This window comes from Macaca mulatta, chromosome 13 (assembly GCF_049350105.2).
Source record: "Macaca mulatta isolate MMU2019108-1 chromosome 13, T2T-MMU8v2.0, whole genome shotgun sequence".
NCBI classification, from domain to species: Eukaryota; Metazoa; Chordata; class Mammalia; order Primates; family Cercopithecidae; genus Macaca; species Macaca mulatta.
In genome coordinates, this window is record NC_133418.1 from 25,399,029 (window position 1) to 25,426,127 (window position 27,099).

Sequence of the window (27,099 nt, forward strand, 5' to 3'; positions counted from 1 at the left end):
AGTACAATGATTTATAATCCTTGGGGTATATTCCCAGTAATGGGATTGCAGGGTGAAATGGCATTTCTGGTTCTAGATCCTTGAGGAATTGCCACACTGTCTTCCACAATGGTTGGACTAATTTACACTCCTACCAACAATGTAAAAGCGTTCCTATTTCTCCACATCCTCTCTAGCATCTGTTGTTTCCTGACTTTTTAATGATAGCCATTCTAACCAGTGTGAGATGGTATCTCATAACTATTAAATATATTTCTATATATTTAAATAATATATATTTAAAATATATTTAATAACGTATTTTAAAATATATTTAATAACGTATTTTAAAATAATTTAAATTTTTTAAATTTTGTTTTAGAAGTTTGACATTTATTGCATCTCACCATTTTCAGTTTTCTCTCCCCTTTTAAAAGGAGCAAAGTAATGCTCTCCAACTCATTTTCAGCTCATATAAGTTTTTTTCCCCTCAAGTTCTATTTGTTGTGGCCTGATGCTAACAATAATTTCTTAAAGGTCTAAAGGAAATGTTTTCTTCCAACATAATATTCTGTAACTGGCCTAACAGATTTTACGTTTTATGGAAATAATTCCTATGGCATTAAGTTTTGGTTTGCTTAGGAAAAAAACTGAGACTAATTTTTTTTTTAATTAAGGTTATTACATCCATGTATCTTTTTGTATGTGCTTTTAAAGTTCTTGTAATATTAAGTTACAGGGCTTTGACTCCTGAGTCTGAAAAGGATACCAAGTCTTGTGAAATCTTAAATACTGACAGCAATTAAAGCCTCATCATCAGATCCCATATAAGATGTCAATCAAAATAAACTTCATTACTGAGACACAGGCCAGAAATTAAAGCTATTCAACTCCTCAAGGCCAAGGGACTATCATGGAAGAGGTGGGTGTGTGAGATTGTCAGAGCCAATTCTGAGAGATAAAATAAGTTCAGTTTCACTATAAATAAATCATTAATGTCAAAAGCACACTGATGCAAGACCAGCATATGGGCACCTGTGTCAGATGAGCAAGGTTATCTTGAGGCATTAACCGACTCCTTAATAAAGGTTATAAAGTTTATAAAAGGCTTATGGAAGTAATATCTTATGTTCAAGATTAAAATGTTATAAATTGTTTATAAATTTTGGAAAACTAATTAGCTTCATGTTTTTATTAGGGCTTATTGTTTGGAAAATTAAGTTTCCTCTTTTAAAAAATAAAGGTTTTTAACTTTTTTTTTTTTTTTTTTAAATCCTTAGGTTATCACTTTGGTTAAATGAATGACTTATTTTACAATGACCTGTGATCCTCTTTTGTGATATCAAGTGTTTTAAACGTTTGATATTTGACAATATTTCCAAAATCAAATTATAAATTATGTCTTTTTCTGACCTAATTAAATCTTTAAGATACCAGGTTCCCTAAAATCCAATGACATAATTTGGCTTATTTGGTATAAAAATTATACAGGAAGCATTGTCATTTATGAAATAGTGTTTGCTTTTCTCTGGGCTGTATTTGTATAAATGTTATTAGTATGTGTTCCAAAATTATGGGAAACTCCTATAATTCTGATATGACTTAATATATGTTATCAGTAATAATTATAATTGTTATGTTAAATTACTATGTGCCACAGAGGTAACAAATTTCCTTCTCAATTGTGTCTTTGACTATGGCTGCCCTAAAACTTTTTGTCATCTATGACAACTGTTGTCTTGTTTAGTACTCTTTAGAAGGTGGCTTTATAATGAGCTATAAAACTCTTAACAGGTGCTCTTGAATAGAAGTTTCTCATAACTTTGGAGATTGTAACATCAGAATAAAGAAAAAACTTTCAGGACTCAGAGAGCTGAAATATTCATGAATATCAAGCAGAACAGGAATTAACTGCATGGACTAAACTAATAGAAGTCTGAAGTAATCTTTTTAACGTTTTGCTTAAGACGTTGCTGATCCTTTTATTTTTCAGAGTCAAAAACTTCTTTTAAGCTTTTAACAATTTAGTAAAGTATACTGTTATGAACCAAATTTGGGGCATACCTGTTTTTCTCTACCTGATTTCTACAAAATTTGGGGAGTATTGGTGACTCCTCTTACCTTATGACAATACAGTTATTTGCATAAGTGCAATAAGAATCTGTATTTGTAATGGGGCACAATTAAATAAACTGCTTATTTTACCAACACTTTAACCTGAATGGTGTGTCTTCCATAAAGAAATCAAACTGACTTATGGAGTCAATAAAAGGCCGTTGGAAAAACTTATACCTTTGTCTACACAGTCCCAGTACAGGGTTCCTGACCTGTGGTAAGTAAAGAATGTCACTTTCTGACAGGCCCAGGAGGCCCAAGTTTATCTTGGAACCTCAAGAGGAAAGGAATTCACCCAGCTCATAGGTATTTGATGGTACAAATCCACAATGGATGGGCTCGGCTCAAAAAAAGGAGTCTTATCTGAGATTCCTTCTATGGAACAAAGTTCCATTAAAGCCAATTTAAAAGCCTATGTAAAAAAAGTAATTATCATTCTTGCTGCACTGTATACAAATAATAAGGCCAAGTAAAATAATGCAAATCAGTCCTACCATGATTTGTCTTTAGTAAAAATGGGAAACTAGAGAAAAATTGTTTCAAAAACTACAGCACACCTGTTGTTACATTCCAGTCTTGCCTACATTTTTTCAATTTTACTATTTTCTACAACTTGAACCAAATTCTAATTTTCCTTGGCTACAACCCTACAAAATAATGTCTTCAGGCTTTTTTTTTTCCCCCTTCTTTTTTCCCCACTGTTCCATATTTAGAGTCACTGAAAACTGAACTGTGCTTTCATAAAGCCCTGCAAACTGAAGCTAGACAACTTAAACTTTAGAAGAAAACAACAGCAACCTATTTACATACATAAGCCACTTTCATACCTGTCTACTAATGTATGGACTTTAGAGCAATGTGGCCTACATCAGTTTTCCAGGATTGTTCTTTTGTTTGTTGTTGCTTTTCTCCCTTCCTCCCCCTATTTACTCTTCATAGGACATGAGACTTCACGACCTGCTAAAAATGAACTTTCCTAAAAACTCAGGACCTACCTGTCTAGGAATAAACAATCCCAGCCAAGAGAGATCAGAAGAAACCTGAAACCAGAAACTCATTTTCTTCTAAAATGCTTTCTCCAAAAGATTTTTTAAAAGAAAGTGGGGAAATGTGAAAGGAAAATAAATCTGGGGCCCCAAAGTCACTCAAGCTGGGAAATGCTTAGGGCAAACCTGCCTCTCATTTGATTGAGTCACCCCTCTGCTCACTGAGATAAATGCATATGTGATTGCCTCTTTTGGAAAGGCTAATCAGAAACTCAAAAGAATGCAACCATTTGTCTCTTACCTGCCTATGACCTGGAAGCTCCCTCCCTGCTTCAAGTCTTCCCGCCTTTGCTTCGAGTTGTCCCGCCTTTCCAGACCAAACCAATGTTCATCTTGCATATGTTGACTGATGGCTCATGTCTCCCTAAAATGTATAAAACCAAACTGTGCTCTGACCACCTTGGGCACATGTCATCAGGACCTCCGGAAGTGTATCACAGGCATGTGTCCTAAACTTTGGCAATATAAACTTTCTAAATTATCTGAGACTTATCTCACATTTTGGGGGTTCACAAAATTTAACAATATTACTCTAACCTCCTCCCTCCCTCATCTTTCTATGCCAAAACTGGACATAAAGAAATTATCTCACCTATCTTTGTTTGACTGTAGGTCATAAGACCCCCATTCCAAAGACGGCCCTGCCCCATACCAAGAAGGAAGGAGTGCTGCAGAGATCGGGAAGGATCTAAACCGAGGGTCTTGCTGGGTTTCTCAACTCAGCTGGTATCTACTAGCATTAAATCATATCCTTTTTGTCCAATCGTATCTCTACACGGCTGTTCATACTTTGATGAACCCAAGCATAAAAATGAAGAGTTTCCTCTGATCTTTGGATCTTCATGCTGAAGGCACTTGTGCCACATTAAAACAATGATCAAACACATTTGTATGCCTTTTGTCAGTAATTTTCAGTGAATCTTCAGAGGGCAAAGGGGAAGTTTTCTCTTGGCCCCCACAAAATATTCTGACTTCCTTTCAACCATTTCCGGAGACTGTATCTGGCTAAACTTAACACAAAAATAAGTTTATGTTTGAGTGGGACAAAAAGTAACCTGAACAAGTGAATTTTAAAAGGCCCTGTGAATTCTCAATGACTCCTCCACCCAATTAACTGGAATGGGCCAGCATTTTCCAGTCTGTATACACTGTTATCAATTGTCACCATAAAACACAGTTAGGTGAAGAGTGCTGTCTTAAAAACACAGGATCAAACTTCCAGGTAAAGATGGCAGTTTGAACACCTGCATTTAGCTCAGCTCTGTAAACCAAAAGGTATCTGAGACAAGTCTCAATCAATGTAGAAAGTTTATTTTGCCAAGGTTAAGGATGTGCCTATGACAGAAACTCAGAAGGTCCTGACATGTGCCTCAAGGTGGTCAGGGTACAGCTTGCTTTTACACATTTTAGGGAGACATGAGACATCAATCAATATGTATCAGATGTACCTAGGTTCAGTCTGATAAGGCAGGACAACTTGAGGTGGTGAAGGGGTCTTCTGGGTCACAAGTAGATAACAGACAAAAGACTGCATTCTTTTGAGTTCTCCAGCCGCCATCCACTGAATACACCATTTAGTCTAGCTCAATATCTGCATTTTTACATAAACAATAGGGTAGAGGAAGCAATCAGATATGGATTTGTCTCAGGTGAGTCTCAGAGGGATTACTTTGAGTTCTGTCTTTTGTTCACAAGGAATCTCCTTGTAGGCAAATTTTGAGGGAGGTATGTACCTTTTTAATTTTGTAGCTATCTTATTTAGAAAGCAAACGGGAGGCAGGTTTGCCTGACATAGTTCCCAGCTTGACTTTTCCCTTGGCTTAGTGATTTGGGGGCCCAAGATTTATTTTTCTTTCACAGCTCCTTCTCAAAACCTCTCTGAAACTACAATAAAGGATTTTTTTCTTAAAGGCATAAACCTCACCAAAGAGGAGAAAATAGCAACAAATTTTAAAAGCTGGAATACTGATGGACAACGGTAAATGCAGGAATAAGAAACAAAAAACCTAGGCCAGTACTAAAGAAAGCTAAGAAGTAACTAAAATACCACAGAACCTCCCAAAAGTTTCAGGAAGCAGTGATATTTTCAACTTCAGGATGTGAAGCCAACCTCACAGGGTTAACATGAATTCTGAACAAAAATATAGTTAAATTAAGCATTAATCAGGCTGCACTTTGGCCCACTTCCTCGTAACCAAAAGTCATGTAGCTCTAGATACTGATCACTTGTATCTTCACTGTTCCTATAGATAGAATTTCTGACATTAGAGTCATGGGCTTTTAAGAATTAATTGCATCCCCCAGTGTTCTTATAGATGGGATCTCTGACATTAATTAGAATCATAAGGCTTTTAAGAATTGCTTATGATTTTTTCAGATCCTGAATTCCAGCTGAATAGTTGACATCAACTAGTTTGAAGCTCCTCTTCCCCCCTAAGAGGTACAAAATCAGCATGAGAATACTGTTTCTTCATCTCCTGTCCCTTGACTTCAACCTGCACTCTTTCCAATCATCTCCACACTTCAACCCATTCCAAAACCCTTAAAATCCTCAGCCCCCAACTACTCAGGGAGATGGATTTGAGGATTCCTCTTGTATCCCTGATTGGTGGCCCCAGGGTTAAATCTTTCTCTGCTACAACCCAGTGTCTCTGTGTATTGATTTGCTGTGTGCATTAAGTGACGAACCTATTGTGGTTACAGTAGGAGTAAAACAGAGAGAAGACTGGTTGAAAGGCTAATCTAAAACTTGTTATACCTCTAATCCTCCCGCTATACTCCCAAAACAGCATGCTGATTCTCTAGAGAAGGTCAAACATTGGTCTTAGGACTGGGTGGCCAAGCACATTTGAGGACAAGGGTACCCTATCGGTGAGCTACTGCTGCACAGCAGCTATCCCAGAACTTGGTGGCTGACAAACAAGTCACATGTTCATGCCCAGGTTCAGGAGATGCTGCAAAATGTTGTAGGCACTTTCTCTCATCTACCACAGGTATTGTATTGAAAACAAGAGAATTAAAAGCAAGTTTACATCCAGAATACTGACAGACATCTTCTCGTCCTCTTTACCTACTTGACTCCCAGGCCATGGGTAGCCATGCATACCCCTCCCAAAAAGAAATGGGGCAGCCTTCTCTAGGACATCTGACCAGCCAGAGGAAAGACAAATGATCTGACATCAAGAGTTCCCCAATGTAATGACCTGACAGACAATCCTTATCCTGAGAGCTGGCTGACAATCAGGTAGCCCAGCACTCTTCAAAGGAGCAGACAGGGGCCAGGTACAGTGGCTCACACCTGTAATCCCAGCACTTTGGGAGGCCAAGGCGGGCAGATCAGTTGAGGCCAGGAGTTTGGGACCAGCCTGGCCAACATGGTGAAACCCTGTCTCTACTAAAAACACAAAAAATTAGCCAGGTATGGTGGCAGGCGCCTGTATTCCCATCTACTTGGAGGCTGAGACAAGAGAATCACTTGAATCCAGGAGGTGGAGGTTGCAGTGAGCCCAGATCGTACCACTGCACTCCATCCTGGACGTCAGAATGAGACTCTGTCTAAAAAAAAAAAAACAAACAAAAACAAACAAAAAAAACAAAACAAAAACAAGAAATTAGCAGATAGGGAACAAAAGATCAAACAATCCAACAATATTTTCATTGTGTTGGTTGCTACATGACTGTGCTTGTCAAAACTAAAAATTATATTTAAAAGGAGTGAATTTTACTGTGAAGTGTACCTCCCATGAACTGGAAAAAACAACTGAGGAAACTTGTACAAGAAGAAGTCCCTTAAACAAAAATCATTAACATCCTCAAAGAAGAAATTGAAGAAAAAAAAAATGAACCATAAAACAAAAACAAGATCCTACTAAGAAAAATTTTCAGAAAACAAAAAAGAGCAGTTAAAAACTAAACACATGAGAACAAAGAAAGCTCAGTAAAAGGGTCAGAAAAAGACAAAGCTAAAAGTGAAGCAAAGGGACAAAATAAGACTGTCCACAAACACCAAAGTCACAAGAAGGTCCCAGAAAGATGAACCAGAAAAAAACATCAGGAAGAAAAATGAAATAAATAATAGGGAAAATATTCCCAAAACTGCAGAGACGATGAGCTGTCCCAGCAAGTGCCCAGCACACTGGATGAAAATAGATCCACACCAAGACACACATCATGGTGTTTTCAAAATGCTGGAGAAAAACATGAAAACAAAAGGTTATGTGAGTCCTCTGAGAATTAAAAACAGACTTCACACAAAGGATCACAAATCAGAAGGGTATCTACTTCCTCAACAGCAAATTAAAAACCAGAAGACAACAGAGAAATGCCTACAAAATTCCTAAGAAAGTATTTAACATAGTGTTCTACAGAGTCAAATGACTGACTGAGGAAAAGTCGCATAAAGATATTTTCTTAGCCAGGTGTGGAGGCACACATTTGTATTCCAGCTACTCAGGAGGCTGAGGTGGGAGGATGGGTAGAGGCCAAGGGGTCAAGGCTGCAGTGAACCGAGATTGCACCACTGCACTCCAGCATGGGTGACAGTGAGAAGACACTGTCTCGAGAAAAAAAAAAAAAAAAAAGTCCTACTCGTAGCTTGAAAAAAAAAAAAAAATATATATATATATATATATATATATATATTCAGACATCCAAAATGTCATGGCCAACATAGTGAAACCTCATCTCTACTAAAAATACAAAAAAATCAGTTGGTCATTGTGGCGGGCACCTGTACTCCCAGCTACTCGGGAGGCTAAGGCAGGAGAATCGCTTGAACCCAAGAGGCGGAGGTTACAGTGAGCTGAGATCACGCCACTGCACTCCAGCCTGGGTGACAAGAGCAAGACACCATCTTAAAAAAAAAAGAAAGAACAAAGAAGAAAAAAGAAAGAAGAAGAAAGAACAAGAAAGGAGAAGAAGAAGAAGGGAGAAGGAGGAAGAAGGAGGAAGACGGAAGAAGAAGAAAGAAGGGCTGGGCATGGTGGCTCACGACTGTAATCCCAGCACTTTGGGAGGCCGAGGCGGGTGGATCATGAGGTCAGGAGATCGAGACTATCCTGGCCAACATGGTGAAACCCCGTCTCTACTAAAAATAAAATATTAGCTGGACGTGGTGGCAGGCGCCTGTAGCCCCAGCTACTTGGGAGGCTGAGGCAGAGAATCACTTGAAACCCGGGAGGTGCAGGTTGCAGTCAGCCGAAATTGCACCACTGCACTCCAGCCTGACGACAGAGTGAGACTCCGTCTCAAAAAAAAAAAAAAAAAAAAAAAAAGGCAGCAGCAGTAGCAGCAGCAGCAGCAAGGGCAATCCAAAACAAGACAAAAGAGAAGGAAATTTCCTGACTGTGAAGGGAGACCCCAAGAGTGCAGCCAAGTAGAGCAGCTTGCAGTTGACCATCCTGGACGACACAGAGAGCCTTCACAACGCAGATGAAATTGATGGAGTGGGATGCCCACTGTGCTGGATAAAACAGATTTCACCACTTTGGGGAAAACAAAATATTGGGCAGGCAAGGAAAAGTAATCATACATAAAACACTGTGTGGTTCTTGCAGTTACAATTCTGTAAAAAAACAAGTAAAATCTAACTAAAATGTAACTGTACTGGGACAATTAGGAGAGGAGAGGGAGGATGAACTGTGAGAGCAGGGTAAAGAATAAGCAAATGTTCATCTTCCATTTATCCATTCCGAATTACAATTACCTAAAGTTGTCAGAAAAAGAAAATCTGAAAGAATTTTAAAAGCAGCTCAAGATGGCTGCAGGTTGAACACACAGGTAAAAGAAACCAGGCCTATAAATTAAAGATGAACTCTCACTTGCAAGGCTGGAATTTGTCAAACATTTCACTAACATTCGCTGACTGTAACCTTCTTGCCTATCAGATGAAGCATAAATGCAGGAGAGAATCAATCATTTCTCTCCAGATCCTGAGACACCTGCATACTGGGTAACTTTTTACCCTATATACATTGTAAACCAAAAACAAAATTCTATGCCTCCCAACTGACTGATGGACCCCTACTCTCAGTCAGGGGAGTTCCAAAGAAAACCTGAAAATCAAGTTCAGGTCATGATGGGAAAGGGGAGTCAAATATGCCTCATTATACCATCTTCCCTTTGGAATTCAGGCACAACTGACAACCATTAACATTAAAACAGATTTTTGTTCTTAATCTTTTTTTAGAAATAGAGTCTCACTATGTTGCCCAGGCTGGTCTCAAACTGAGCTCAAACAGTCCTCACACCTCACCACTCCCAGCTAAAACAGATCTTAAGATGAACAAAACAAACTATTTGTAGCAATAAGACACCAAATTCCAATCTGATTCTAGTATAGAATCACATGACAGCAGGTCCTGAAAGAAACTGTATTTTACCCTAAAATGTATTTCTTTGACATATTTTGAAATAGCCCAGTAAAGCTGTCTCCTGTAGAGGAAAAAAATCTACATTCTGTAAAGAATCCCCTTCCCTTTCCAGGTCTTTTCCTTGACGCAGGGGAGAATTAATTAAGAGTCTGGCACTTTTTAAGTCTGATACGAAACATTTACAATCTATTCTGACACCTGCTACCTAAAAGCTTCATCTGCATAAGTAACAATCTTGGTCTCCATAACCCATTATCTTCACCCAAACATTCCCTTCTATTGATTCCAGGTCTTTAGATAATAATTATTTCAACCAACTGTCAGCCAGAAAATCTTTGAATGCAGCTATGACCTGGAAGCCCCAACTCTGCCCTCGAGCTTCAAGTTGCCCCACCTTTCCAGACTGAACCAAAGCACATGTTACACGTACTGATTTGATGTCTTGTTTCCCTAAAACGTATAAAACCAACCTATTGCTTGACCACCTTGAGGTGGTTGCTTTGACTAGCTGAGTGTTTTTCTTTTCAAAAGCTCCTTTGTCTGCACCAATCCTTTACATTCTATATAAGAGCAATAGAGATAAAATTGCTCCGAATATAAAGGATACTTGCACCCACCAGCCCGAATCGCAGGTATTTTTAGGTGACAGACAATCCCGTGGAAGGGTCAGAGGAGATTCCTCATGACATGCAGTGGTTCCAAAGGGCTTTACAATCAACAGAAAAACACTTAAGTTGTAATAGCTCCTCCAGGGAACTCTCATAATAGGCTGGTCACCTAGCATTCAGGGCACCTCGCTGCTATAGCAGGCGAGTTTCTCCTGAAACACCTAAGAGAGCAGACCAACATAGGGGTAAGAGCCTGAGGAGAGAAGCTCATAAGCAACACATTTTTGACCCTGAACACATTCCTAATCTGGTGCAGACGAGAGAGAAGGGAGGAGAGACATTTAAAACAAGACATCTGAAGTTGAAGCTACTGAAGGAGAGTTACCATCTTCCAAGATACCAGCTAGGCTTGTGACTAAAAATTATGGCACCTTATCTTATAAATTTTTTGACTCCTTGAACCAACATCACTGAAAATTAAATTAGCTTAACTTGGCCAAAATGGGGCTCATTCAACACCCCAAAATTGAATTATTTATGTGCACAACTGGAAGGAGTGGCTTAAAAATTAAACACAAAGAATGGGATAGTTACTACAATGGTTTTTAAACGCTTCTAAAAGAAGTAATGATAAAATTGCTTCCATACAGGAGGTGAACCACAAGATCCTGGAAACTGTTCCTGGACTGAAAAAATTGTCTCACATTCCCACTGTCTCACCTCCTCCCCTCCAACTGCTCCTTCAGCCCTCTTATTCTTTGCTTTCAGAACTGCCTTGGCTGGGCACAGTGGCTCACACCTGTAACCTCAGCACTTTGGGAGGCTGAGGTGGGTGGATCACTTGAGCCCAGGAGTTCGAGACCAGCCTGCACAACATAGTGAGACATCATCTGTACAAAAAATTTTTTAAAAGCTGGGCATGGTGGCATGTGCCTGTAGTCCCAGCTACTCAGGAGGCTGAGGCAGGAGGATCGCTTGAGCCCAGGAGGCCGAGGCTGCAGTGAGCTGTGCTCATGCCACTATACTCCAGCCTGGGTGACAGAGCAAGACCCTGTCTCAAAAAAAAAAAAAAAAAAAAAAAAAAAAAAAAAAAAAAAGAACTACTTTGCCCAGATCAGATGTTCCTTATTCCCTCCTCCACCCACAGAAGTTTTGATAGCACCTTTTAGAGAAAATCCTGACCCAAAGGGAGACCCTTCAGTAGTTTAGACCCCCAGGACAAGGCAGAACTTAGAGCCCCCTACTAAGGAATTCCCAGAAAAAAAAGAGGCGATTATTAAGATTCTTGGACACTCCAAATTCAGCCCTTCCGAGAAAAAGTATTTTGTTGATGCAGCAGCCAAAGGCTGCTCTAACACTAATATCAGATGAAACTACACGGGTGACTATTTTTTTTTTTAATGAGCTCCATTGAAAAGGAACTCCAAGTGGCTCAAGAAAAGGGTTCAGAGAAGGAAAAGCAGATATGGCTAACAAAGGAGACACACCTTTCCCCCACTTGCAAATTATAGTATGGACTCAACAACAGACTTGTTTTGTCTTTGGAATTTATTTCAATTTCCTGTATCACAACATTTCTGTCAGCTCACTCACTAGGGACCTCAGAAAATGACTGCCTAAGAAAAAACAGTATTACTGGAAACAGTCACCCACAATCACTTATAAGTCTTATGTTAAATGTGCAGTTTGTCCTAAACATAATCCAGGACAGCCTCTTCATGGATATCAACGGCATTTTCCTTTGCCCACCAGACCTTTTGATATCTAGCAAGTGGATTTTATCCAATTACCTCCAGCCCAGGATTATAAATAGGTCCTGGTTATGATTTGTATGTTCTCTCACTGAGTTGAAACATTTCCTTGCAGAAGTCATGGCACACACAGGAGGAAAATATCATTGAAGCAGATAATTCCCTTTTGGGGAATTCCTTCCAAATTACATAGCGATAGAAGAATTCGTTTTACTAGAAAGATAGTCCACTCAGTTTGTAAAATCTGGCCCATTTTCCAACATTTTCATTGTGTATACCATCCTTAGTCTTCTAGATTGGTGGAACAAATAAATGGAATAATAAAGATCCAGCTAGCAAAATTAACAAAAGCTTTTCATACTGGGCCAAAGGCTCTTCCACTGATTTTGCTTAACCCAAGAGCAACTTTTCTTGGATAACATCAATTACGAGATAATTACAAGTCAACCTATGAAACATGATAACAATTTATATGAACCAACTTTATTGAAAGGTGCTATACTCAGTTATTGTCAAGGCTTAACTAAACTTCCTTCTCCAAAAGAAATTAATAAAAGATTCTTTTTACAGTGTACTCCTGGGAGACAAAGCTCTTAAATACCATAATGTCTAGCCAAAGGACCTTTTTTTATTGGAAACGACACCAACTAAAAGACTCACCTGAACCTCACTGGAAAGGACTCCATCAGGTATTGTTAACTAATTGCTGTGCAGCAAAACTTGAAGGCTGAACCTGGATCCACATTTCTCATTTAAAGAAAGCTCCAACAACTAAATGAACTTAGAAGTCCACTGGAGACCTCCAATTAAAGATCTCTAAGATTCCTGACACCTCTGAGGATGGGAAGCAGACAAGACCTGACTAGATAACATTGCCCAAATTACCAGGCCAGGCCTGAACTCACAATGAATTTCTTCTGCATATACCTTTTGTTTTTGTATTTTCCTGCATGATGACTGAATTTCTACTAACACCCCCTCATTTGTTTGATCCCCATTCCTCTTACTGGGAAATTGTTTAACTGATATGAAAGTAGGACAAACATTTTTTCAATATCAAGAAGATACTGGAACCCTACATCAACTTCTTAGAATCAGTCCAATGTTCCCATGGCCCATGGCACCAGTTTTTCAGGCGTAATAAACTATCAAGAGGACCCCACTTAGGGAAAGAGATCCAGGAAGTTCTTCCCAATTCCATGCCTGGTCTGGCAATTTTTAACACTTTACAAATAGATCACTATGTTACTGTGAATACAGATGATCACTTACTATACAAACTCCTGGATATGACGGAAGACATTTAGCTGCAGTTTATGTGCCTTGCCATAGTATCTCCTGTCCTAGGAGTCAAGGACCTTGTTTTTGTGACTGGTCTATACAACATTCTAATGAAGCTGGAAATCAAATAGTGAGAGTTACTTGGTGGACAAGAGTACCACCAGAGGATACTTGGGAATGTTACAAGTATACAAGAAGCCTTACAATATACTCAAACTAAACTATATCTAGGGGTAACTACTGCTCCTCTCACTTTAACTTGGAGCACCCAACATTATTGGGTTTGTAACTGGTACTCACGTTGGATTTCCATTATAAATGCTCAATGGCAACAACATGTTTAGTGGATAAAACAGCACTAGCCAACTAAGGCAAAAACAACCTTAGGTGCAATAAAGGCAGGACTTGAGATATTAGGACAAGCTAAAAATGTATTTAACAATGACAAAAAAAAAAAAATCACAAGAAAAGTCAATACTTACCAGTCTAAATAGATTAAAAGAAATATTCTTTCAGAAGGAAAGTATGGGTTGGGAAGCTACACAAAAAGATAATGACACTATTGTTAAGTAGGTAAATCAACTACTCAACTAACAAGGAGCCATGTCAAAACCCAGTGATGGAAAACAGCATGCGTCCAAACTCAACAAGGTTTACTGACCATGCTAATCCAAATGGAAACTGAAGTGGCCTCTAAAATGTGCCCTACCATTTTGGATGCAGAAACACAAGGTATACATTTATGCACAAACATTATGAACCCTCTTCCTCCTGGAAAATTACTATCAAGGATATGTAGCTTAATTCACTGTACTCTTACAGCATTAGCACCCCGCATGGATAATAACTAGACATATAACATAGTGTTAGTAGGAATAGAGATTTTTTTAAAATAATACTTATATTTTCCCAATGGGGAGCTGATAGGCCATATTAAATAATAGTACTTAAGAGTCTAGTTTCAGTTCTACACTGTAAACAAATTCAGGAAGTTTGTGCTGTCCCCAAAATGTTTGGAATCCTGAAATCATATAAATATGACCCTTAATTTCTTTATTTTTAAATTTAATTTAAAGTTCCAGGATACATGTGCAGGATGTGCAGGTTTTTTACATAGGTAAATGTGTGCCATGGTGGTCTGCTGCATCTATCAATCCATAACCTAGGTATTAAGCCCTGCACGCATTTGCTATTTATCCTGATGCTCTCCCTCCCCCTGCACTCCCCACACAGGCCCCAGTATGTGTTGTTCCCCTCCCTGTGTCCATGTGTTCTCACTGTTCAGCTCCAACTTATTAAGTGAGAACATGTGGTGTTTGGTTTTCTGTTCCTATGTTAGTTTGCTGAGGATACTGGCTTCCAGCTCTACCCATGTCCCTGCAGAGGACATGATCTCATTCCTTTTTATGGCTACATAGTATTCTATGGTGTATATGTACCATATTTTCTTTATCCAGTCTATCATTGGCAGCATTTGGGTTGATTCTATGTCTTTGACATTATGAATAGTGCTGCAATGAATATACATGTGCATGTATCTTTAGATCAGAATGATTTATATTCTTTTGGGTATATACTCAGTAATGGGATTGCTGATTCAAACGATATTTCTGGCTCTAGGTCTCTGAGGAATCACCACACCATCTTCCACAATGGTTGAATTAATTTACATTCCCACCAACAACATAAAAGCATTCCTGCCTCCACAGCCTCATCAGCATCTGTCATTTCTTGACTTATTAATAATCGCCATTCTGACCAGCATGAGATGGTATCTCATTGTGCTTTTGATTTGCATGTCTCTAATGATTAGTGATGTTGAGCTTTTTTTCATGTTTGCTAGCCACATAAATGTCTTCTTTTGAGAAGTGTCTGTTCATGTCCTTTGCCCATTTTTTAATAGGATTGTTCGGTTTTTTTCTTATAAATTTGTTTAAATTCCTTGTAGATTCTAGATATTAGAACTTTGTCAGATGAATAGATTGCAAAAATCTTCTCCCATTCTGTAGGCTGTCTGTTCACTCTGATGATAGTTTCTTTTGCTGTGCAGAAGCTCTTTAATTAGATCCCATTTGTCAATATTGGCTTTTGTTGCAATTGCTTTTGATGTTGTTGTCATGAAATGTTTGCCAGTGCCTATGTCCTGAATGGTATTTTCTTCTAGGGTTTTTATAGTGTTTTTCATTTTCTAGGGTTTTACATTTAAGTCTTTAATCCATCTTGAGTTAATTTTCATATAAGTTGTAAGGAAAAGGTACAGTTTCAATTTCTGCATATAGTTAGCCAGTTCTCCTGGCACCATTTATAAAATAAGGAATTTGTTCCCCATTGCTTTTGTCAGGTTTGCCAAAGATCAGATGGTTGTAGATGTGCAGTCTTATTTCTGAGATCTCTATTCTGTTCCATTGGTCTATGTGTCTGTTGTACCAGTACCATGCTGTTTCGGTTACTGATTTGGTTACTATAGTTTGAAGTCCAGTAGCATGATGCCTCCAGCTTTGTTCTTTTTGGTTAGAATTGTCTTGCCTATACAGGTTCTTTTTTGGTTCCATATGAATTTTAGAGTAGTTTTTTCTAATTATGTGAAGAATGTCAATGGTAGTTTAATGGGAAATATCATTGAATTTATAAATTACTTTGGGCAGTATGGCCATTTTCATGATACTGATTCTTCCTATCCATGAGTATGCAACGTTTTCCCATTTGTGTCCCCTCATTTCCTTGAGCAGTGGTTTGTAGTCCTCCTTGAAGAGGTCTTCACTTCCCTTGTTAGCTGTATTCCTAGGTATTTTATTCTCTTCATAGCAACTGTGAATGAGAGTTCATTCATGATTTGGCTCTCTGTTTGTCTATTGTTGGTGTATAGGAATGCTTATGATTTTTGCACACTGATTCTGTATCCTGAGACTTTGCTAAAGTTGCTCATCAGCTTAAGGAGCTTTTCGGCTGAGAGGATGGGGTTTTCTAGATACAGAATCATGTCACCTACAAACAGAGACAGTTTGACTTCCTCTCTTCCTATGTGAATACCCTTTCTTTCTCTTGCCTGATGGCCCTGGCCAGAGCTTCCAATACTATGTTGAACAGGAGTGGTGAGAGAGATGACCCTTAATTTCTATACCCTGCTGAAAATAATATATGGTATACAGGTGACATGGTTTGGCTCTGTGTCCCCACCCAAATCTCATCTCAAATTGCACTCCCATAATTCCCATGTGTTGTGGGAGGGACCTGGTGGGAGATAATTAAATCATGAGGGTTGTTTCCTCCATACTGCTCTCGTGGTAGTAAGTCTCATGAGATCTGATGGTTTTATCAGGGGTTTCTGCTCTTGGGTCTTCCTCATTTTCTCTCTGCCTGCTGCCATCCATGTAGAATGGGACTTGCCCCTCCCTGCCTTCCACCATGACTGTGAGGCTTCCCCAGTCACATGGAACTGCAAGTCCAATTAAACCTCTTTCTTCCGTAAATTGCCCAGTCTCATGTATGTATTTATCAGCATTGTGAAAATGGACTAATAAATTGGTACCAGCAGAGTGGGGTGCTGCTGAGAAGATATCTGAAAATATGGAAGTGACTTTGCAACTGGGTAACAGGCAGAGGTTGGAACAGTTTGGAGGGCTCAGAAGACAGGAAAATGTCTTTCTAATATTCCTATGTTACAAATATTATAAATACTGCAAAAATGTTACCAAAAGAATAAAACTCCAGCCAAAATTATGTTAGCTCATCAATTTGAACTACAGCCACAGAATGTATGTAAGGTGGTCTTCTATTGTCTGTTTTATCCAACATACTCTTTCCTCTAATTCTGACCTACTGAATTACAGCAGAAAGGGACATGCTCCCAGTATACTCTGAGTCTGTGTCCCTGGTCTATAGTCCTCAAACTTGGCTCAGAATAAAATTAACTTTGACTTAAATCCATAGTGGCTATTATTTTAACCTTTTGGGTCAACCTAGTTGAGAAAAATTTAAAAAGATCAAGAAAAGCATGTAGTTTCAAAATACTGGGGCAAATATCCAATCACCTAAAAGAGCTAAAAGTATGTCCACGTAAAGAGCAAGAAATAGTGGAGGTGAGGGGTGCGGAGGTGAGAAGAGTGTGCTTTCTGGGTAGTGGTCATCTCAGGGAAGGTGAGGGAAGTGTGCTTTTATCTCTTTTAAATAAAAAGACTTCAATTATTTGTTTCTTCCATGCACGTGCATATATAACTTTAAAAATAAACACCAATGTAATTTATTAACTAAGAAATAAAAGTACTTGATGATCAAGTCAGTTGGAAAAATTAGATAATTAGCTTTCCAAAAGACTAAAAAAATCCACCACAAACCACTGAGGCTTTAAAAGTGTCTCCTCAAGACAGCAGAATTAAAAAAAAAAAAAAAATGCAATATAAAACACTTAAGGTATTGCCTTCAGTCCCCTGGGTGGCCATTCACCTTGTTTAAGGTCTCCGAGAGATTTAACATCAAGGAAGCTCCAATAGTATGCACTATCCAACTCCCTAACCTGTCTACCTGGAATCTCTGCCTTGCTCCCTATTGTTAAGCTGAGACCAGTCTGGTTTAGAAGGAACCTTAACCTCTCTCCCTTCACCAAAGCTGGCTGCAGGCTACCAGCATTCTGTGCCTCCAGGATTGGGAGGGTTTCCTAAGAAACCCAGCTGTCCAAGCCTAAGCCCATAAAGTCCCGGAAGCATCAGTCACTCATAAATCTCACCTCCTACCCTAGTGCATAGTATCACCTTGACTAATCCAATGAGAGATTATACACATACTCCTCCCTGCAATGGCCAGATGAGGGATAAGAGTTGGCTCCACCTGAGCAACTGTCTTCCCTTCTACTTCCCAAAACCTGCTCTTTCCTTATCTCTCCCTATATTTAACTGGCTCCACTGCTTTCCTCCATCAGCTCCTACTAATTTATGATGTACTTGTATTACTAACACATTGCTTAATTCCTTTTAGCCTGATTCTTTTTTCTCTTCTTCAGACAGGGTCTCACTCTGTCGCCAAGGCTGGAGTACACTGGCACAATCACAGCTCACTGCAGCCTGGACCTCCCTGGGCTCAAGGGAGATCCTCCCGCCTCAGCCTCCCACCTAGTTGGAACTACAGGTACAAGCCGCCACACCCAGATAATTTTTGTATTTTTTGTAGAGGCAGGCTTTCACCATATTGCCCAGGCTGATCTTGAACTCCTGGGCTCAAGGGATCTGCCTACATTGGCCTCCCAAAGTACTTGGGATTACAGGCATGAGCCACCACACCTGGCCTAGCCTGATTTTCACCTATAAACAGGAATAATATTCCTTGAGGAGAGAGACTACCTGGCCATCTCTGCATACTCCGTAGTGCCTAAACTCAACATGCACTGAAACATTCTCCGAGTAAATAAACAAATGCACCTAAAACTACAATTCCAAGAAGGAATCCTTGGTCAATAAACTCTCCTATTCCTGGACTCTCTGACCTAGAACAACCTTGAGGTGCAAGACAAGGCCATGTGTCCACAACCTCGGGGAACCAGAAGATACAGCAGAAGCTGTCACGATGCAGATGGAAAGCAGGACATACCTGGAAGGAAGTGGGAATACAGACGAGGTTCAGATTCTCTTGCTTCACCCTTTCCGCTGTGGAAACAAAAGCCATATTGGCAGTTTTTCACTCTCCTTACTTTATTTCTCTTGTCATATGTGTTTGCTCAAATCCAAGACAAAGGAAGATCTATTTCCCAAGGACAGCTTCCTTTCACCCTGTATCCCCTCCTTGGTGGGAAAGCTGGTGACTGTACTTCACGCACCAGAAGACAGCGACACCAGAAAGCCTGGAGAGGTAAGCACTGACCACAGAAAGCAGAGTCAGTGTTTGCTATTGTTACGTGCCTGACAACATTCTAAGAACTTTGTATATATGAATTCTTAATCCTAACAACCCAAAAGGTTAAATTATTTTCCCCATTTTGCAGATAAGGCAACTGAGGTTCAGAGAGGTAATGTAATTTGGTAGTTATACCGCTAATAAGGGGCACAACTGGGACATGATCCCAGGTCGTCTAGCCACACAGTCTTAACTCCCCTATATTGCCTCTTCTAGGAAAAAGCCAGAACTTTACTTTTGCATTTTAGTAAAAAAGATACTTATTTGTAGGCCCCAGAGAGTGGCTAAAGGAGATTTATTTTTTCAATTTGGATTTGTACCTTTCAGGAAAGTTTGATTAAAAAAAAAAAAAAGACTTCAGGAAAAACCTCTTATTAAAATTTCAAGCCTTTTTAATCACTGAGTGCATCTTGGGAGGTTTGGGTGCCACTATTACAAAATCCATAGTAACCCCTGTGCCCTGAAAGTATTCTCCAGACACTTGGTTAAGATTGAAAGGTATACAACACAAAAGCTCCTATTTGGCCAATGAGAAGGCTTCCAGAAGCCATCACACCAGCACTACAACCACTCCCTCATAACAAAGTGTTCCTGGACTTTCCCTGCTGGGCTCTGCCCCTTGGCACCTAGAAGAATTCGGCATTCAAGCAGGCCTCTCCTCTGGGCTTTGTTCTTTTTTTTTTTTTTTTTTTTGAGATGGAGTCTCGCTGTGTCTCCCAGGCTGGAGTGCAGTGGCGTGATCAAACAAAGAGCAGGGCAGTAAAACCTGTGGAGCAGCCACAGGGGCTGATAATTCCTGAGCCTTTCCTAAGCATAGAGACACCCTAATCAGTGTGAAATGAGCACCTGCAGGAACCAGCCATCAATGGCAGGAGCCCCACATCCACTCCAGGGGCATGGACAGTGTGGCCTCAATTATCTGCCTGAGGAAGTCTGAGATCATGCAAAGAACTCAATGGTAGAATGCCATGGACATGATTAAAATTATATTGGGACCTCGAGCTAAGTCAGCTCCTCCCCTCCAGCTGAGCAGAGTAAACAAAGGCAAGGACACCCTTCAAAGTTGGATGAAGAGGCCCAAGATTCCCTCTCTCCACAAAAGAGCAGAAACAGCTGACCTCAGGTAATCCCTCTCTCCAGCTCTGTACTGCTGAAGCCAAAAGGGCAATGCCAAACCTGTGCACCACTTCCTCCCTCTCCTCTACCTCCCTACCCCATCATCACCCACAAAGCATCCAGTAGACAGTGAGAGAGCATACCTATTCGCTGCACAGCGTGGACAATTGTCGAACCGCTTCCAATTCCCAGCACTTGGTTATTCTGCCAAAAGGGGGGAAGAAAAAACGAAACTTATTAATACCATATTTTACTCCTTTGTCAGCCCACTTCCTAAAGCTATAAAATTATTATGAACAGCAATTCACCAACACAGGTACAAGACAGGTACCGTGCCTATTTTATAGGAACATAAACACTGAACCTCAATGCTGTACTTTAACCTATGCATGGTGGACAAATGTTCAACAAGGCTCTCCTCCCTTGTTTCTGACACTGTCAACACCACCACTTCCTCCCTCCATTCTACCAAATAATTGGTGCAATTACTTGCAACTGAATAGCAACTTGCGTCACCCTCATAGAAATGGCCTGCATATAAACACTTAAAGATTCCCAACATTTCAAGCCAGCAACAGTGTGTTTAAAAAAAAAAAAAAGAAAGAAGAAGAAGAAAGAAAAAGATTCCTGGCCAACCCCAAGGAGGTAATTAGAAAAACACTTAAAAAATAAAATAAAATAAAATAGAGCCTGGAGCCCGGGTAAAGGAAGAAAGCTAAGCCTTCTGGCTTCAGTGTCTTCCACAGGCACCTTCAAGTTGGTAGCACCACAAAACACATCAGGCCCACCATCTAGAGCTCTCCCAAAGTCAGCAGACAAAGGGAGGGCCTGAAGTAACCTCAAAATAATAAAGTATGTCAGCATCTGCTGAGGTGACGCCACGGGGTGCTCATTTTGCATGAGCCTGCCTCAGAGAAAATGGGAAGAGGGCAAAGGCTTAGTTAAGAACATGAAAAATAGTCTTCATCTGCAATAGGAAGGATGGTAATAGAGCAGAGCACTTCCTGAGTACAAAGTACAAGCAGACATCACAACACCGAGCCTACCACCTTAAGAAACAAAGAAGGTACCTACAAACAGACCAAAGACAGAGTAAAAGCTCAGCTGAGTCTACTAGACCACAAAGAGCAAAACGAGGCCAGGGTACTAACAGTCAGGAACTAATATGGAGTTCAGTGCCTCAGCAACTTCCTGACATCTATCTCCTGCCAGTGCAAGGCAAAGTCAACTGAACACCAAAGCGGCAGCTACCATTTATTAAGCACCTACCAAGAAGGCTTATAAATGTTAATATAAAGTCAAATCTCACAACAATCACTTATGACCCAGAGACCCACTATTAACACTTTATAGATGAGTTCAATATTGTAAGGAAAAACTTCAGACTTTGAAATGAGCAAAAGAGACTACTGGATATCCTTCCAATGGGATGCTGGAACCTGATTGTATTGTCTGACTTGAAGAAGGTATGTGCCTTTGTCTTTAAGATATATGACGACTCTAGAGATACACTTTAACTTGCAGAAAACTGTTAACAAAGCAAGTAATTTTTGTTCATAGAAAAGCAAATTAATAGTGTTCTATGAGATACAATTATTAACAGATCTTCTAAACTCATTTTAAGATTTTTTTTTTACTACATATGAGCTTATGGTTGACTTCTCCTGTTTGCTTTGAACATCTCCACCAAAACTCATGTTGAAAGTTAATTGCCATTATAACAATATTAAGAAGTGGGACCTTTACGAGGTGATTGGGTCAGAGGGCTCCACCCTCATGGGTGGGATTGGTGCCCACCCATAGCACCGCAACATCTGTTCTCTCTCACCAGATGCCAGCACCTTGATACTAGACTTCGTAGCCTTCAGAAGTATAAGCCAAAACATTTTTGTTCATTATAAATTACTCAGTCTCAGGTATTCTATTATAGCAGCACAAAATGGACTAAGACACCTATGAACAGGTTCTAATAACTTTTCCAGTTCCCTAATTTAGTGAGTTAAATAAAATCTTTGACATATATTCATTTTATATATGTGTGATTTTACCTGTTTTAAATATACATACAAGATATAGATCTTGTATATATATTTACAATACATATAAATAATATCAATGCCCCCCCCCCGACATACACACATATATACAAACTCATCCTCAAACTCCTGGGCTCATACAACCCTACTGCCTCAGCTTCCCACATAGCTAGTACTACAGGAACATGCCACCACGCCCAGCTAATTTTTAAATTATTTTAAGAGACACAGTCTCACTGTCAACCAGGCTAGTCTCGAACTCCTGGCCTCAAGTGATTCTCTCAACTCTGCCTCCCAAAGTGCTGGGATTACAGGATGAGCCATTTCAATCGAATAAGCAACTTCCGGAAGTTCAATTTGCTGAAACATCAATCTACTTCAAATTTCTTAAGATTTCCAACAACTGATAAACAATTTATCTGACAAAGGAAAACCTTCTTTTTAGGAAGAAGAAAAGTCCTGAAGGGCCTTCAGGACAAACAAGGCCACAACTAAATTCCTTCATTCCCCACAGGACAAAGGCCATAGGAATACTTAAAGTCAGCCCATAGGCCTCACATTAGATATGGTCCTTCTCACAGTTAGACTACATCTATAACTAGAAAAGATTAGTAAGAATGACCAACAAATAGAGTTACCAAAAAAAAAAAAAAAATCAAATACTAATGTCCCCACAACCACATACATGTACACTAAAAATGCTTCTATAGCCTCTCCTACCTACAGAAGACTTTACCCAACAACTTTTGTGTTACTGACCTGGTGGAAACTGCTTTTACCAGCTCACAGTTCCAAAGTCACTGAATACATCAGGGGCTTGGGTTATCAGAACGCGGTTCGCACTAGGTCAGGATTCCACCTGTGCCAATGCTCTCAAGAAGGCAATGTGTCTAATACAGTTGTTTAGCTACCTGGACAATCTCCAAAGGCAAGGACTTCAAGACAAGTAAATGACACATCACAGCACAGAAACATTCAAAATGGCTAAATATCTCACATATAAAAATCTTCAAGCAATGAGAAAATGTCCTATGTCTGAGTGTGGAAAAACTCAAACTTTTTCCTCTGCTCTCACACCACAACAATTATCAACACAGAAGACTTCTGTAACCAAATGTATGGGGATTTCTCCCCATATCCCAAGTAAGCAATCTACTCTGCAGCAGACACCAGCTGGGTATCCTCCAAATCAATTTCAACACTCTCTACTTGGAGATACCATAAGGTTCCACTGGTTGAGGGCTCAACTCCCAAGATTGCCTCCTCCTTCCTACCAAATGCAAGTTCAGGCCTCCAGAACTTCTGACTTGCCAGCTTCAAGTTGGAGTTCCCACAACCCTCTCTTTGGGTTTGATTAACTTGCTAGAGTGGCTCACAGAACTCAGGGAAACATGTTTACCAATTTATTATAAAGGCTATGATGAAGGATACGGATGAAGAGATGCATAGGTAAAGGCATGTAAGGAGGAGCACAGAGCTTCCATGCTCTCTCTAGGCACACCATCCTCCAGGGACCTTCATATGTTCTGCTCTCCAGAAGCTTCCAAACCCTGTCCTCTTGAGCCTTTTTTTTTTTTTTTTTTTTGAGACTTTATCGAATAGATATGATTGGATCTTGGAAAAGACCAGGAATTACAAGGGCCTAGAAATGTGACTGGACAAAAATGGCATGATCCAATACTAGCAGACTGACTGGGGAAACCCTGCAAGGGCTGTCTGTTCAGATTCTTCACCTGCAGCATTCCTTCCTCCAGGCTATGGAAGAGGAACCCTTCTGAAATGGGGATCTTAATGACCTACAATCAGACAACATAGGTCACAGAATTTCTTTATGGCCAGCTCCAAGAGAGAAAAGCATTGGGGAGAGAAAGGAGCAAGCGGAAGGAGGGCAGAAGGTAAGAGAGGAAGATTCTGTTTTCTGAGGCCTGCTCTGGGCCCTAAAGCACCCCAAATATAACAAAAGACTGTAGCAAGAGTTATGAGTGTTATGAACCAGGAGCCATGGATAAAAACATTGTGTGTATGTGTGTGTGTTTAAAATATCACACTAGATAGAATTAGCCTGACCTTCACACTTGACCTGAAGCTAGGAACTCTAGCTTTACAGTCATTCAATCACCAGATTCCTGGTTACCAAGCTTAGCCATACATTCAGGTCACTCACAGTCCCCAGCAGGCAGGTGGCACAGAGGTGAATTCGGATGAATCAGACAAGCTCTGTGTAAGGTTCCTTCTTTGCCTTTTGGAAGAGACCAGGAATTGCAAGGCCCTGCCAGGCCTAAAGCTCTTCAACCATGTGATCCCTGCTGCCTTGGAATCAAATGACTGGCCCAGGAATCAGTGTCTTTGCCAAAGCCAACCAGAGGTGACCAAAGGCTGCCTATGAGGTGGCCCAACAGCAGAAGACTGCCAAGCAGGCCCTGCTAGAGGAGTGGCCCCATTCTAATGGGCAATATTAAACCACACGTATATGCAACATCAGAACTTCCCTCAGCTTGTCAAATGGAGTAACTCTGGAAATACTACTTCTGCTAACCAACTAGAACCACCGCCCATCAGCTTCCTCAACCAAGCCAGTCAAAAAAACAAAGCCTAGGCTCCAAAGAGAACAAAGGGATGAGGCTACAGACGTTCAGAAGAGCCTAGTTCTGAATGGCGGCCCATCCTGGGTAGCTACACCCCCAGAAACAGACAGAGCTGGGCCCAGGGTGGCTATACAAAGGATTCACCTGAGAACTCTCCATGTTTTCCATCCACCCAGACATGGAAGTGGTCGACATATTGGAACTCCAATGGACTAGGGAACAGGAAGCCCTACTCGCCAGAGATTCTACACAAAGAACCTCCAATAACCCCAACACTTTCATATTTGTGTCCACACTGCACACAATTGAACATACATGTACTGGGCAGGCCCCATTGTGACCAATGCTAAATGAAAGTTAACTGCCCTCCAGGAGCTTACCGTTTAAGGGGCTGGAAGAAATGAACACACAGATGACCAAAATATAAGATACAACATAAAGCACATAAGAGGCGTGAAGTGCTACAGAATCGCGGAAAAGAATTCTTCCTCTCCTTAGGACGCTAAGGAAAAACTGAAAGGAGGAAATGGACTTTAAGCCAAACCCTGAAGGGCATATATGCCTTTAACAGGTGCCCCCAAAAGGTCACTGTAGATCTCCCCAAAATCGCCTAACTTCATGAAATGTGGTCAGAATCCAGTGTTTTGGGGCTCTAGCCTAAGGTCAGGGCCTGAAGATTTTTATTTAATCAAATACATAACTATAACACAAAGGTCAGGGAGATGTGCCACCAAATATTAACATAAATTCATTAACTGAACAACTTAGATACGGTGCTTTTCTAATTGTATTCTCATGCGGATTACATTTAACTATTAGCTATTCACTTTATGCAGACATTTTGAAATTTCAGCTTATTGTCTCACTTTTACAACTGAGGCACTGAATCTCAACGGTAGGGTCAAATTAACACATTTTACATTATCTCTGTTAATCCCCATAGAAAATCCTATTGCCAATCAGACTTGCAACAGGCTACACCAGAACAGGGTAGCAGTGGAAAGGGTAGAAGGGAACACTGGAACATCCCTCCCACAGAACTGGCTGAGCCACAGGTTACCACACTGTCCACTCCCACTCAAACACGCTGTGGTGAAGCTCATCAAACATCATCTAAGCAAAATAATTTTGTTGAGTAAAGCATTAACAAATGTAAAGAACTATTATCAGAGAAGAAAAGAGACTCTAATACCACTTTCTAATAAGTAGAAATGAGAAATAAAAAACCAGTAAGACCAAGGAAACTACACCACAGGGCAGACATACTCTACTTGGCTTCCTTATTACAAATAAGATAATTAACTTGATTGCTGACAGCAAAACCACCTGGATCAAAAAAAAAAAAAAAAAAACTCCACTAACAGCACCATGCCACTTAACAAACAAGTAGGGACCACGACCTGGCCGAATAACAGCTAAACATCTCTGCAGCCCCGCCTTAAAAAATAAACCAGCATCCTCCAGACTTAGTCCACCCCGCCCTATGGAAAGAAGGAAGTTTGAAGTCCCGGTCTTCCCTTCCCTCCAGGAGTTCACTCAGGGGCCGGCGCGCACCAAGCCCAGAACCACATTCGACTGAAATTTCAAAGCACTAGCAAACCAACTCTCCGCCGGCTTCCGGGTCAGTAACGAGAAATGAAAACCTCTCCGCAGTCCCAAAGCCCACCATTTTCCATTTATTGATAAGGAGACCACAAGGCAAGTGCCTCTAGCCCCCATTCCAAACATGAGACAACACCAGGCTCCACTTTGCAAACTGTTCCAGCTAGACAAGGAGTCTTTCGAAACCTCAAATATTAGAAGATTCGCCCCCAACCGATTCCACATCTAAAAGGTCTCTAAAGAGCAAGGAAGAGGGGTCTAAACTCGGGTAAAATGCACACTCTCTACCCTCTCACTCAGCCCCCGCCCTGCCAGGAGGTAGGCGCGCCTCGGCAGCACCCAGAAAGCGCAACAGGAGCCCAACACGCCGAGGACATGCTTCCCGCGCCCCACGTCCCCAGGTGCTCACCCTCACGTGGTTCTCCACGGCCGCGCGGCCCGCCAGCTTCTTGGCCTCCTCGGCTTTGGACATCGTGGAGGGGGCCGGGCAGATGCTGCTGGAGTCCCCGCAGCTGGTGCTTGTGTTGCCAGCACCGCCACGGGTCCCGGACTGTGCACGCCCCGGCAGCCGCACGTGGGAACCCGGGAGGTCCCAGCTGTTCCCTCCTCCGCCAGAGGCCGCGCCCCCGGCCCTCCCGGGCAGCGGGGCCAAGACCCGCCCGTAGAGGGTGCTGAAGGGCCCGGGGCGCTGCATCCCGACACCTCGCTCCGGCCTCCGCTGAAGTC

The 27,099-nt window shown here is 40.8% G+C and overlaps 1 protein-coding gene across 2 annotated transcripts in view; it reads right to left on the reverse strand.

The window, feature by feature from the left end:
• The window catches only part of RPIA (ribose 5-phosphate isomerase A), a 53,596-nt gene extending 26,503 nt beyond the window's left edge, over positions 1 to 27,093 (reverse strand). For both annotated transcript variants that reach the window (XR_013402382.1, NM_001258126.1), the window contains 3 exon segments: positions 26,783 to 27,093; positions 20,294 to 20,354; positions 18,732 to 18,787 (listed from right to left, as the gene is read on the reverse strand). Coding sequence is in view for 1 of the 2 variants with exons in the window: in NM_001258126.1 (NP_001245055.1) it covers positions 18,732 to 18,787; positions 20,294 to 20,354; positions 26,783 to 27,067 (402 nt within the window). In the remaining variant the exon portion in view is untranslated.
• Between the last annotated feature and the right edge of the window lie 6 nt (positions 27,094 to 27,099).